The sequence below is a fragment of the Cuculus canorus genome, chromosome 1, assembly GCF_017976375.1.
Source record: "Cuculus canorus isolate bCucCan1 chromosome 1, bCucCan1.pri, whole genome shotgun sequence".
Classification (NCBI taxonomy): Eukaryota; Metazoa; Chordata; class Aves; order Cuculiformes; family Cuculidae; genus Cuculus; species Cuculus canorus.
Window position 1 is genome coordinate 13,814,030 of NC_071401.1, and position 13,241 is coordinate 13,827,270.

Consider the following 13,241-nt stretch of genomic DNA (forward strand, 5'->3'; position numbering starts at 1 on the left):
CAGCTTACAGTTATAGGCATTGGCAAAATCACTTTTTCAGAAAAGTACGTGCCACACGATTTCCTTACGATGATGACAGGAACTTCGTGATCTAAGTCATGTTTAACCACTGGTTCTTTCTTCTAGAAAATAGATATCAATATAGTATTACACAGTAACATTTTCAAGCTTTTCTCTCCCTTTCAAGGCTGGGAATACTTTTTCTGAGACTTGAGTAGTAACAAACTTTCTGTTATGTAAAAACATGTCTATTTACTATTACATTACAGTCATAACATCATGATAGCGTAAAGATGGAGACAACAATCTGGTTGAAAATTCCACAGCATATTTTAAGGAGACACTACATAAAAGCTAATGTTAAGTAAGCAAATATATGTACTTTTAAGAAATTATTAAGAGAAACAAAAACTACAGAGACTACATTGTATATAGTAGTTTATATTCAGGGAGTGGGCTGCCTTAAGTTAAGAATGACTTATCTAATTCAGATGTAAGAAAAAATAACAGAATTGCTCACAGCAGTGTGAAATTAAACTTTTAATACATTTCCTGATATATTTGTGTGCATTATGTTTTATTGCCTATAAAAAAAAAAGAGAGAGAGAGAAAAATGAAACAGTATCTAATGGCTCATTTGATTTACCGGTCTTTCAAATAATTTCCTGCTAAGGTTTTGATATTGCTCTTTGAGAGATGTTGTAAGAAATGGAGTCTCAGATCTGATTCGATCTTTGGAAAAAATGTTAATTTCTTCCCGGTAGATCACCCCCAGTTGACTAGCAAAATTTGTATAAGAAAATAGGATCCAGATGAGCTCTGATCATTTTATCCTGTGTGCAACTACTGCTAGAGTGCTTTTAGAGAAGAGCTTGAATGTGTTCTCTGAAAGAAACAGGCAGCTGAAAACACAGGAGAAATTATTTTTATATATAAATGAAGTCCCTTAATACCCTTTTTCTTCTTTTGTTTCTTATTTGGAGCCTTGTTACTGTTATTTCTAGAATTTTAGTTTAGCTAAGTGGTTGGCTGAGCAGGCTTTTCCCCCACAAGGTGTATATCAACTCCGTTTTGTCAAAGAATTATCTCGTAAGTATTCAGCATATTTCAGCTTTCAGTGTGGCCCTCAGTAAGGACCCTGCGAACAACTTAGTGCCTTCTATGTAGATATTTATACAACTTAGTTGTGAGGAAGTAAAAGCTATTCTTGATGATCATATTAACATCAGTTAAGCCTTAGTGATTAGCAACACTGCAGTTAGAGAGAAGAGGGGTGGGCAACCTCACTGTTATCTTGTATTACAAGGCAGGGAGTAAGGGTGTTTGAACAAGGAAACTCCTGTACTCTTTTGCGAGCACTTTTTTCTTTAGCATTTTCCCTTCCCCTCTCATCCCTGCCCCAACTAAGAGAAGCCAGCATCCATAGTGCTCAGCTTGTGTGATGCCTGTGGCAGGACATTCACCTTCTAGCCTGCTGGGTCACTCTCCTCAAAAAGATGTAGGTTTGCAGTTTGATACAAAGGTGGTATGGAAGCAGCACAAAATATTGACATTTTTATTCCCCCCCCAGCCCGTAAGCAGACTTGCTGATTAGTTAGTGACATTTAGGGTGACTTTTAAGAAAGGAGTTGGCACAAAGCAATGGCACTCACTTAGCAGTGATGTGTCTGTAAGAGCATCCTTTGCTAGCCCGAGATCTGCTAGCACTTTTCTCCTGTTCTGTTATAATACAGCAGAAGAGCTTTGTACAAGACTGATATGTTGTGTATTTTGGGTATGCGAAGCATTTTGTGCGTCATCCACCTTAACAACAGTGGCTGAAGGTGAAATATAATCTTATCAGCCTTGAATAGCCCCTTATGTTGCACAGAGAAAAGTTCATTAGATCTTGAATCCAAGTCTCATGGCATGTAATTGGTCCTTCTAAAATTTTTTGTCCTACCTACTTTTGCCTAGGACAGAGTAAAGCAGACAGAGAAAGGCTTTTCTCAGAGGTGCCCGGTGAAAGAACAAGAAGCAATGGACACAAATTGAAATGCAGGAAATTCTTTTTAAATGTGAGAAAATGCTTTTCCACTGTGAGGTTGATCAGGCATTGGAACAGGTTGCTCAGTAAGGTTGTGGAGTCTCCATCCTTGGAGATACTCAAAACCTAACTGAACATGGCATGAGCAACCTGCTCTCACTAACCCTGCTCAGACTTTGGGATTGGACTAGATGATCTCCAGAGATCCATTCTACCCCAAATTATTCTGTAAATCTGTGAAGTTATTGTACAGTAATTTATTTATATATTAGAGTGTAATAATGAGAATAGATCTGTATCAGTAAGAGGGTGAAATGATCCCATGCTTACAGTCTAACCTGAGACCTAATATGAATAGACAAAAGTCCAAGAATGAGTTCCCAGTGGCTGGTGGTGGTTTTGTTACGATACAAAATTTTAGCCTTGAACGGGATTTATTCCATTATTTTGTGACTGCCATTTAAATATGCTTAATGAAAAGTTCTTGTAGCTTGTTCAAATATATAAAAGGTATTACACTTGCAAACCTATTTATAGGCCTGGCTAAAAATACCAGTGCGTGTATGCATGTAAGTAGGTACTGATGTTTGATATATTTGGTGACAAACTAATACACATGGATCGTGACAGCCCAAGAATAACACTTTAGAGTCATGATAATTATTTCCATGAAGACATCAACTCAGTGCTCAGCAGCAATAAAGAGAAAAAAAATATTACAAAAAAAGAAGAGAGCAAAGCAGAGATCACTCTGCAGCTGGATATTTCTGTTGTGATCCCAGGACTTGAATCCTGTTGTAGGTCTGGTCCTCATCTCTCAGACAGGATACTGGACAAGGTTCAGGAAGGAATGACAAAGAGATCAAAATTGTGGAAAGTTGTCCAAACACGAACAGCTGTGTATACACTGACCCTTTAGCCTGGAAAAGAGATAATTTGGGGGAATATAGTAGTCGTCTACAAAATCATGCATAGTACTGCAAGAGTGTGTGGGTAGGGCCTGAGTATACATGGCTTCTGCCGGTATCAGAATTTGTGGCCATCAAATACTGTCAGTTAGACACTATTTCAGAGCAAAGACAAAATTATAGATCTTGATGTAGTAGGTGAGAGACACATGGAACTCCTTGTCAGAGGATGTGGGATGGATTAGGAGGTCTATATGGGGGCTGGGCAAGAGAAACCAAGGTATTTCTTGACAGACAAACCACCTTAGGATATCCACTGAGACAGAAATAGAGTTAGAAATGAGGAGGAACTTGCTCTGTTCTGATTCTTCCATAGGTGTCTGCATGTGAGGCAGTATATTAGGGTAGAGTGGGCCTAGATGTGAATCAGTACAGCCTGACAAATTATGCCTTTTCTTAGCTTTTTAGAAGCATACCCTCTGGAGCTTTGCAGTGCTGGATAGTATTGCACTAATTGCACAACTGAATAGTAGCTCCATTTTGGTGTTAAAATCCCATGTAGTTTATGAAAGGTTGGGTTTTCTCTAGTTTCTGTATCAGATTAAAAATTACAAAGAGAGAACCAGTTGAATCCCCCTTTCATATAATTTGAGTCTTTTTTTTTTTTGCACTGGCTTACTGGGAGGTCAAAGGGAACAATTGTAGAACTTAGTGCTAAAAAATTATACATAAACAGCATTGGATTTAGAGCATGTATTTATGAAGATTTTTTTTTAAAACTGAAGCTACCATTTTGTGTTGTTTCTAAACTGTTTTACTATTGCACTTTATAAGAGTCAAGTTGTGATGTGAACTCTGCTGTCATGACAGAGATAGTCTTCAAGTATAGTAACTACCTCAGAGAACAAAAGGTTTCTTGATTAAGACATTCGTTTTGAACTCCAGCAGTCTAGCTAATCCCCAGCTTTGCCAGGGGATCCTACAGAAGAGTTTTCAACTCAGTATTGAGCATAAAGAATGCTTAACTTTGGTGTTGTGTATGCTTCTGCTTCTCTTCACTGGCTGTCTGGGGAAACCAAATCTGGCAGCATAGGTCATAGGCAGTCTGGGTCGCTCACTGCTGTTTTGTCAAGTCAAACCTACAAAATGCAGTCTAAATATGGTCCTCAGTTTGTCTTCCCTGCTTTAGAACAAAGCAAGTGGTGCTTTTTTCCTTCCCATCACTCTTTCAACTTTTTTGTTCCTTGGACAAGAAGTACCTTTACTCTCTTTCTTCAGTGGTTTATATATGGATATACACACATAAATCATGCAGTATGTGTGATTATAGTGTAAATGAGGGAGGTCCAGTTAGAAATAAATCTGTCCTAGCTAATTTTCACATAGCAGGTGGGACATTTTAAAGACAGAAGGAAACACCTAGAGTTCCAGCGGGGAAAATACGTTCTGATGCCAGAATGAGGGAGGGAGAATGATGGTAAGCACACAGCTAGAGACAGAGAAGGAGCTGACTACTTTTTGGGAAGTAAATGCAGGTTACAAGGGAAAGCAGGATGTACAGAGACTTCACAGAAAGAAAGGCTATTCTTCTGTTCTGGAGTGACTGAAAGTTTCATTGCTGGCCTGTGTAATCATAAGTTGATTTCATTATATTTCCTCTCTGCTTAAATAAACTAAAATCCTGCAAAATACAGTATTGAACAGGATGATCACTGTTTATTCTTCTAGCTTAGAAAATAAAGAGACCATTTGCCTTTCTGTAAAATCTTCTCTATTTCCTTTAAATAAATATAAACATCAAGCTTTTTTACATAATTTTCAACTTTCTAGGTTTTTACTAGCTTTTAGTTTTTCTTTAGTAGCTCTGCAAATTGTAGGCTCTGATTAGTCTTTGAGACGACCAATCAGGAGGGAGGGAAATGATGGTGAAAAACCAGGAGAATTAAACTCCATAAGGCTTAATGGACTGAGAATCATGGAAGTTCAAGCTGATCAAAAAGCCTGTCTCTCTACTGGCAAAATATGTATGTTTGAGGAGAAATTCAAGGATTATGATGTAACCATTTTGGAGCCTGTAGCTCATCAACATTACCTCATCACTGATTTCTTTCATTCTGTTTGAGAGTAATTGTAGCACTGACTTTTCAAGGGGAGAGAAGTAACATTCCCTTAAGTGCAGGAACTTTGGCCAGTGATAAGCCACAGGTAAAACTCAAGTGGTGGACATTACAATTTTATGCCTTCTTGTAGCTCATCACAGTTCTATAGCCCATAACTGGCAAACATTTCTTCCTAAATGCCTCTTTTTTTTACAAGCCACTGAGATACTACTTATGACAGCATTTCCAAGTTTACAGAGCTTGAAAACAAGTCAGATTAGCAGGTCTCCAATCCTTATAAATACTGTTGGCAATTTTAAGAATGCTTATATATTTTTTTCTTTTTAAGTTAGTGCAAGATGCTGAGGAGCTATTCATGACACAGAAGGTGCTCCACACCATTCTTGTGTTTTGCATAAAACTAAACAGATTTGTTTAGTTTGAAATTTCAGGGCTTGCAAGTGTCCATAGAGTGAAAGATGGAACTGAGATTTGTGTCTCAGTGAGTGCAGGAGTGCTACAGGTAGTTACAGAAACATGACTGCAAAATATCCAAATGCATGAGAGGGTCACTGTGGATCAACCTTTAGGTCGACAGCAAGGCTTCTGGACTGTAGTGTTCACTACTTTATAACTGATGAGGCTGTTCTATTCTCTGATTGCTTTCTAATCACAATTATGTTTATTCTTATGAACTTTAATTTAACAAATAATCCATAACACTGATATAAAAAATCCTTTTCCCCTAAAAAGCAATTACCAACAGTTTTACAGTGTTCTTAACCGAGTTGGTTACAGGCAATTAGATTTGTTTTGGTTACAAGTTTAGACTGGTCTAAAGCTGCTGGGTAGAAGGTGGTTGGGATAAATAAAACAGCAATATCTCAGACATCAGTAATATACTGCTATGGCCTCACAGGTACATACCCATCAAACTCTGGAAGAGCAGGAATTTGATTTACAAGACCCTCAGAATTCAACAGAGTGACTTTGCTGTTATTTTCTGTAAAAGTATTTTGTAACAAAAAAGAGCAAGGAAAGAAGAACCACAAGAAGTGGTTTTAAAGTCAAAGATAACAACAGCAGTGTGTGACTTTTGGCATTGTCTTTGAAATGCTAAAGCAACAAAGCTTTCAAGGATGCGACAGTCTCAAAAAACAAGGCCAGTGCTCCCTGTGCCATAATGTCTCTGTCTACAGAATGTGAATATTAATGTGTTTTAATTTACAGAGACCTTCTATGCGAATTATTTTTCTTTGCTTTGACTGCCTTAGATATTAAAATAGTCACAAAATTTCCCTTTGTCTCTCTACCTCTCCAGAAACTTGACTGTGTAAGCACTTTGAATGGCTTCAGAATCTACGCCCACTCTTGTTCATAATTTTCTGGCATTACCATTTACTTACCATATTCAGCACAACTTCATTCTGTTTGAGAGCAACAATGATATGCTTCTAAACATTTCAAAGGGAAAATTTGCCTTGAAATGCATCCTTCTGTCCTTGGTAACTGGCTTGTCATAACAATTTTATAAAGATGTTAGTGGGTGTTTATACTAAGATTCCAGTAGCTGACTTGTGAATACATTGAGCTGGTAGAGAGGAGAAGGAACAAAGAATGGAAAAGAGGGAAGAAGAATCAAGTGAGAGACGGGAAGAGAAATATATGTAAGAGGACAGGATCAATCTCTAAAGCTTTCGATAGCAAACTTTCTCTTCTCCTTTGTAGTCTACAGCCTTCCTGATCTAGGACATGGCATAAGACTGTGTTATTACACCCAGCCCCTAGTCATTACAGGTAGACCTTATAAAAAGTCTGCAACACTCTAGGAGAGACAAAACACATTTAGCTAAAAATCTATAATCCCAGTGGAACTGCCTAAATTTAACTGAAGACTTCTTACTGATCAAGGATTTGGAAGGAACTGTATGCTCAGAATGAAAGTCAGGAGGAATTAGAGACCCTCAGCATGTTTAAAAGATAAATTTCAGCATAAGATTTGTCTGTGCAACCATTCTTGATGTCTGTTAGAACTTTGTCCTGTGGGTAGACTTATGGGAGAGTCAGTGAGACCATGTCTGCAATGACACACTCAGCAGAGCAATGAAACAATCAGTGGCATAACTGATCTCAGAACAATGTAAGAGATCATGAGGAGGCTAGCTATTGCAGGCTTAAACTAATGGAAATTGCATGAGTAGAATGCTGGACAGAGAATGTAATTGCATATTTTCAGAGGTAAGCCTTTTATAACTTGGTTAAATAAATGTTACTCATATTTTTTAAAACAAACCAGACCAACACCTATACAAAAGCTTCACATTTTAGGTACTAAACTGTAGGATGTCATGGAAAAGATTCAATTTTAGGAGATGACTTTCTAAAATGATCAAGTTATTATAAGATTGTCTATGACTTAGTTTTGTTCTATTGACCGACTAGTGATTGCAATTCAAAATAATGTAAAAATGCTTGAATTATTGGTTTTGATAGTTCTTAAGTCTGCCATTTGTTGTAGCATGGATCAGAAGAAAAATCTTAGTTTTTTGAAAAAAATTCCCCTCCTTGGAAAGTATTATTGTGATTTTTTTCTTGTAAATTGAAAAGCCTTTTCTTGTCAAGTGTTAGGCTTCTTATATGCACTTTTGTAAGAGCACCAAAAGCACCTGTGTTCTGTCAGTAGCTGCCAAAGCTCTTGCCACCTGCCTTATTACCATGCTGGGTAGTCCTTAAAGGCAATTGTCATTTGCACCAGTTTGACTTTTGTACCAGGCACATGCATGTGTAAAAAGAGAATATTATTGATCTGAAGGGTGAAGCATGTACATAATGGTCCTATGGGACAAATTGATCCTAAAGGTTTCACTATGCTGTTTCTCTTATGAGGATTTATAAGACACGGAGGCTACGTGTACTGAAGAAACTTACAGGATGTATGTGAGATGAGGTGGAATGCTACCATGTAGTGTAACTGTTGCCATGGAAAAATGAGTAAAGTCATATGGTGAAAAAGAAAATACATCTGCCTGGGAAATTTGCCATAGCCTGGAGAGAAAAATAAAAGTTGACTTTAACTAAAACAAGGTCCAGAAGAGAAGCTGTTTAGGCCAATTTCAAATTCCATAACTTGGCTGCTTTCACTCCAGTACTGGCCAGCCCTGTCACACCACTATTCAAAATATTTTCAAGATCACAGTTTGTTGAATTGAGTCCTGGAGTATAGTCAGGTGGCCTGGCGCAATGGGAAAGGGCAGCAACACAAGAAAAAGAGTCACAGACTAGGGCTTAGAAATGCAATATGGCTGTCTGTCTGGGTGCCGTCCGTCTTGAGCGGTAAAAGGGAGCAGGGCTTATCTGTGCCCTCCTCGAGATGTATTTTGTCTCTCCTAGTGTTGCAGACTCTTTGCAAGGTCTACCAAACCAGCCTCACTCGGTTACATGTAATGTGGCATTGCGTGGTGTTAAACTGAAGAAGAGCATATCTCCTCATACTTTGCATTGTTCCTGCACCTGGCTATAGACCCTAAAAAATAAGGAAATCAGACCACCTAAAAACTGAATCCTTAATCACTGGCACCATATTCTGGAGGTCAAGACCCACAAGTGATGGAAGGAAGTGCTATTGTTCATTGTTTGCCATTGAAAACTTCCTCTCATTCCTCTACCAAGCCCACACAAAGGCTGTTGTTCATACAAACGCCTTTTTATAAAGTGTTCCAAGAAATGCACCAGTAGCTTGAATTGTGTTTGGAGATTCCTGCGATAGAGGTGGAAGTTAATGTGCTTGCTCTGATACACGGATAGTTTAATGTTTTGCACCAGTGAAAGCTTATTGAAGCCTTTCAGTTCTTGTCCAGTGGCTTTTGAAGACTGTATCATATCGACTTTAAGGATGACAGGGCATGCCCACGTACAGCCTATTGCATGTACCAGAGGACTGAGAAAAAAACAAATCTCTGCATCTTCCTAAAAATTCAAGGGGTCAAGAAGTAGCTGTAATGTGAAGCTTCTTGTGAAGACCTTGAGCAGGGTGTTCCCTGAAAGTTGCTCGTTGAATTTCACTTCCATCTTTACAACAGTGTATTTATAGTTGTTTGCCCCATCCAATCCATGTCCTGGTTAGGTACAAGGCAAGCTGAAGGTGTAGTAAAAAAATTGAAGGTTCAAGTGCTTTTTTCTTTCAGAATTGAATCTGATGAGGTGTAGAAATAAAGGAATGAAGATACTATGTATTAGCCCTTGTTTCTTTCACTGAATGATCCTGATATCTTCTACAAGATGTTTGCAATACATCTTGGCCAGCTGATGCAAGACTAGGTCAGACAATCTGAGACAGCTTACCTTTGAAACTGAGCCCTTAACAAGATAAATTTTCTTCTGAATTTATTGTGCTTTCTTGAAAGTATTATAATTCCAATATGTATGACTTTGTTGTTTTTTTTTTTTTTTTTTTCTCATTTTGGAGGCTACATAGCACAATTGTATCCAAATTAATGGAGTTTAGTTATGATAACATAACAGTAGATATAAAACTGAATATTAAAAAAGCTGTCATGTACTAACCTGTAACAAGTAAGAAAGGTGCTATGGTTTCTTTTCATAACTGGGGGATTCGGGTTTTTTTTCTCCACTGATTTTCTGTCCTTTGATTTTCTTATCTGTAAACCCAGTGTTAGAGGATATTTTGAGATGCACAGGAGTATAAGGGGAGGAAGCATTACACTTAAATCCTTAGATTCAGTTCTCAGAATGAAAAACTTATATGGAAAAGTAACTAATTTAGTATAGTCACTGCACACAGCACCGGCTGTGAACTGTGGTTTAGCAAATGAAGGTTAAAACTCGTAGCTGATATCTTCAAGCCACAGTTATAAGGTGTTGCAGAATGACCAGAAGATGAACAGGTGGGAGGGGCCTCACCAGTATCCTAGGTTTCTGTGCCACTGGAAGATTCGTTAAATAAAAGTTGCAGGTGATAGAAGAAGGAAACAGAGCATGTTCTGTGCTAGGGAGAGCTACAGGATGTGCTAAGGGGGTTTGGCTTGGGTGGAAAAACTCTCTTCAGTCTCTGAAACTGGGTATCAAGTTATTTTGAGGATATTTTCATCTTCCAGGAACTGAGAAATTGATACTGATAGGAGCTCATTCAGATGTTGCTTATGTATTGCATCTAACCATCTTTAGAGAAAGGCATCACAGAAAGGCAACTAAACAAACCATAATCACTCCTTCATTTGGTGATTGGTGAAGCTAAGCTACAAAAACCTTACCTACTGCAGATGACCCTATAGTGCAGTTTTAAAAATACATAGTAGTGAACAAAAAGCAATGCAGTCTTCAATGATCCTTGAAAACAGCAATGAATCAGTTAGCCAAAGATTTGTACTGCAATTTAGTTTAGATTAATTAATCTATGCTTGTTTATGCTGTTGTGATCCTTGAGTGGCTGGTGAATTCTTAGTTGTTCCTCCTTTCTGTTTATTCTGAATTCTTCAAGGCAGGGACTGTTTATGGCTGTCTGTGTACAGTAACCAAAAGAACTGTATGCAGACCTCAGAAACTTGTAAGCACTACTGGATTTCAATACAGGGTAAAAAAAAATAAAATGGCATTTTAAACTAATTAATAAAAGGATTTATAGAAAACTTTGATTTCTGGTCTTAGCTGCAGTTGTGTATGCAGTATGTATCAATAAAATATAGATTTTATTGCCTATGCAGGTAGCTTTATCCTCTGGTAAATATTGCTGGAGAAGACAATTCACTGATATTACTGCTTGCTTACTTGTGGCCTGAACTTATAATGCAGAGTCACAGTCTGGGTTTGTGTTTTTTTTTTTTTTTTTTTTCTTTTTCTTTTCTTCTTCTCTGTTTGTCCTGACAGAAAGATTTCGGGATTTACTGCTTCTACATTCAAATCAAGATACAGAGATTCTGCCCATCTTTCAGCAGAGGCGCTATCCCAAGTAAGTAAGATTGTCTTCTTAGGAGAAACAAAATCTTTTATCTATTTGCAGTGAGGGAGAGCGAAGCATTTATAGCACTGTACATGCTTTTAGTGTGAAGTCGTAAGGCAGAGCTGCCAGGGACTCACACTTACATTGAGTTCTGCAGTCTTTTAGCAGTGTCAAGGAGAAGGAGACGTGTTTTGCAAGCATGCCCAGCTGTCAACAGGGAGGTGGTGGCAAAGTGAAGATGTTAAGTTGCCTGGATCAGTGTCTGGTGGAGCTTTGTTTCACTCAACACTGTTGACATAGGCAGATGTTTTGCCAGGCTAATCCCCACTCTTGTCTTGTGGATTACATCATTTATGGTGAGGGATTCCTTTGGATTTTAACAGGCTCCCCTCTGGAAGCCTGCAGCACTAGAAAACATTTTTTTCTGCCTTCTTTAGGTATATATGAACAGGCAAACCAAAAGAGTAGTGTTGAGACCTTGCATGTTATTGAGTATACTGGACAAAACCTCTTCTTCTCCCAAGTTACATATCTGACTGAAGCCATAAATACTCCTTGTTATAATACTGTATGAAAGAAACAGTCACTTTCGGCTAAGTCTTGAAAACAGGCAGTGAAGGAGAAAGAAGAAAAAGCAACAGTACATGCATTAACCATGACCACATTGAGCAACGAATGAAGACTATAGTACAGGGTAGACAGAGGGAGGAGAGGACAGAAAGAATGTCTGGAGCCAATCCAGCAATGATGATGCAAATAAGAAAAGGTATTTATTTTAATTAGTATTGTTATCGGGTTCCTGAAATACGTAAGAAACCAGTGGAACTAAGTGTTACATACAGCTCTTAAAATCCAATAATGCACCTTTTTTAAGAGCAGGCAACAAATAGAAGGGCTGAATGCTGAAAACCAGCCACCTCCTCATTGCATATACTTCAAAATAAAAGCACACAGGGGTGGAAAGCTGATTCTGAAAATGGTGAAATTTTAGATTGACTTCAGTGGAGACAGGATTTTATTTCCCTGAATTTATTGTTTGCATTATCCATTGTCACTGTTCCACTGTTGTACTATGAGATACAATATATGTAGGAGACATTTTATTTTGGTGGACTGGTCTGTTTGTTTCACTAGGACTTCCATGAATTATTGCCTTTGTCCTCACCATTTGCAGCACTGGAACAGTTACTTTTCCAGAGCAGTAGAATGCTTTGCTTGGCTTAGATGTTTTCACTTATGGAACGGACGTTGTCAGACTGGTGTGAGTTTATCATCCTTCCTTAAAGAACAGACTTATCTCTATATAAATCATTCCTAAAGTGTCTGATTTTCCATTTTTGCATTCAGTTTATTGCTAGCCTTATTGGCAAGTACAATCTCCTTGCAATGGTATACATGGTCTGATTCATGGGTGAATGAGTGTTGTATTCTTTTCAATGGAAGCTTCAGCTCTTTGAAGATCATACCACAAGTAGTTTGTAGTATGGAGCTCTATTGTTACTTGAGGCTCTGTATCACAAAGTAATACGTATTTTCAGGCACATTACTTGGCAAGATTGGCTGATCTCTCTAATATACAAAATCAGCCAAATTTTGGCACTTAATTGGAAAAGAAGTTTGCATATATTTTTAAAATGATTTCTGTTTATAGCAACAGTAATTGGTACAGATTTGTACTCATTACAGAAATGTTATAATTTAATATAGCCTTAGGAACTTAGTTTAGTGGTGGACTTGGCAATGTTAGGTTAATGATTAGACTTGATGATCCTAAAGGTCTTTTCCAACCTAAATGATTCTATGATTCTATGATTTGGAGACTAGTTGAAAAATATTGACGTGTCCTAATTTCTTTAGGGGTTGTCTTTCAAGTGAAATATTTGTGTTCAGTAAAGTAGAAAAATTATACATCTTCATAATGTATTCTATCTTATTCCCATGACACCTTTTTTCCCCTTACCTTTGCTTGTTTTCATTGAAAGGTCAGTTAACAAAAGTGAAGATAATGAACAGACAGATCTCGTAAATCGGTGTCCCTTCATTGATTTCAGCTGAGTAATGTCTGATTGTAATGCTTAGAGATCTGAGCAGTAAGGTCATTTTAATGAGATGTGGTCACGGGGCACAAGCTGCAGCTTGTAGTACCTAAGGAAATCCTGAGAATATGGAAGGTTAAAAATAAAGAAAGAAATTTTAGTAATGACTTAGCTGAATAACTTAACTAAGCAGGGCTTACTAGGTAGAAAGGACAA

General features: G+C 37.8%; 1 protein-coding gene across 2 annotated transcripts in view; it reads left to right on the forward strand.

Moving 5' to 3' along the window:
• Window positions 1-13,241, forward strand: part of NOX4 (NADPH oxidase 4) — a 109,950-nt gene that overhangs the window by 61,172 nt on the left and 35,537 nt on the right. For both annotated transcript variants that reach the window (XM_009566391.2, XM_054087222.1), the window contains one exon: window positions 10,917-10,998. In XM_009566391.2, the coding sequence (XP_009564686.2) occupies window positions 10,917-10,998 (82 nt within the window). The remainder of the gene's footprint in view (window positions 1-10,916; window positions 10,999-13,241) is intronic.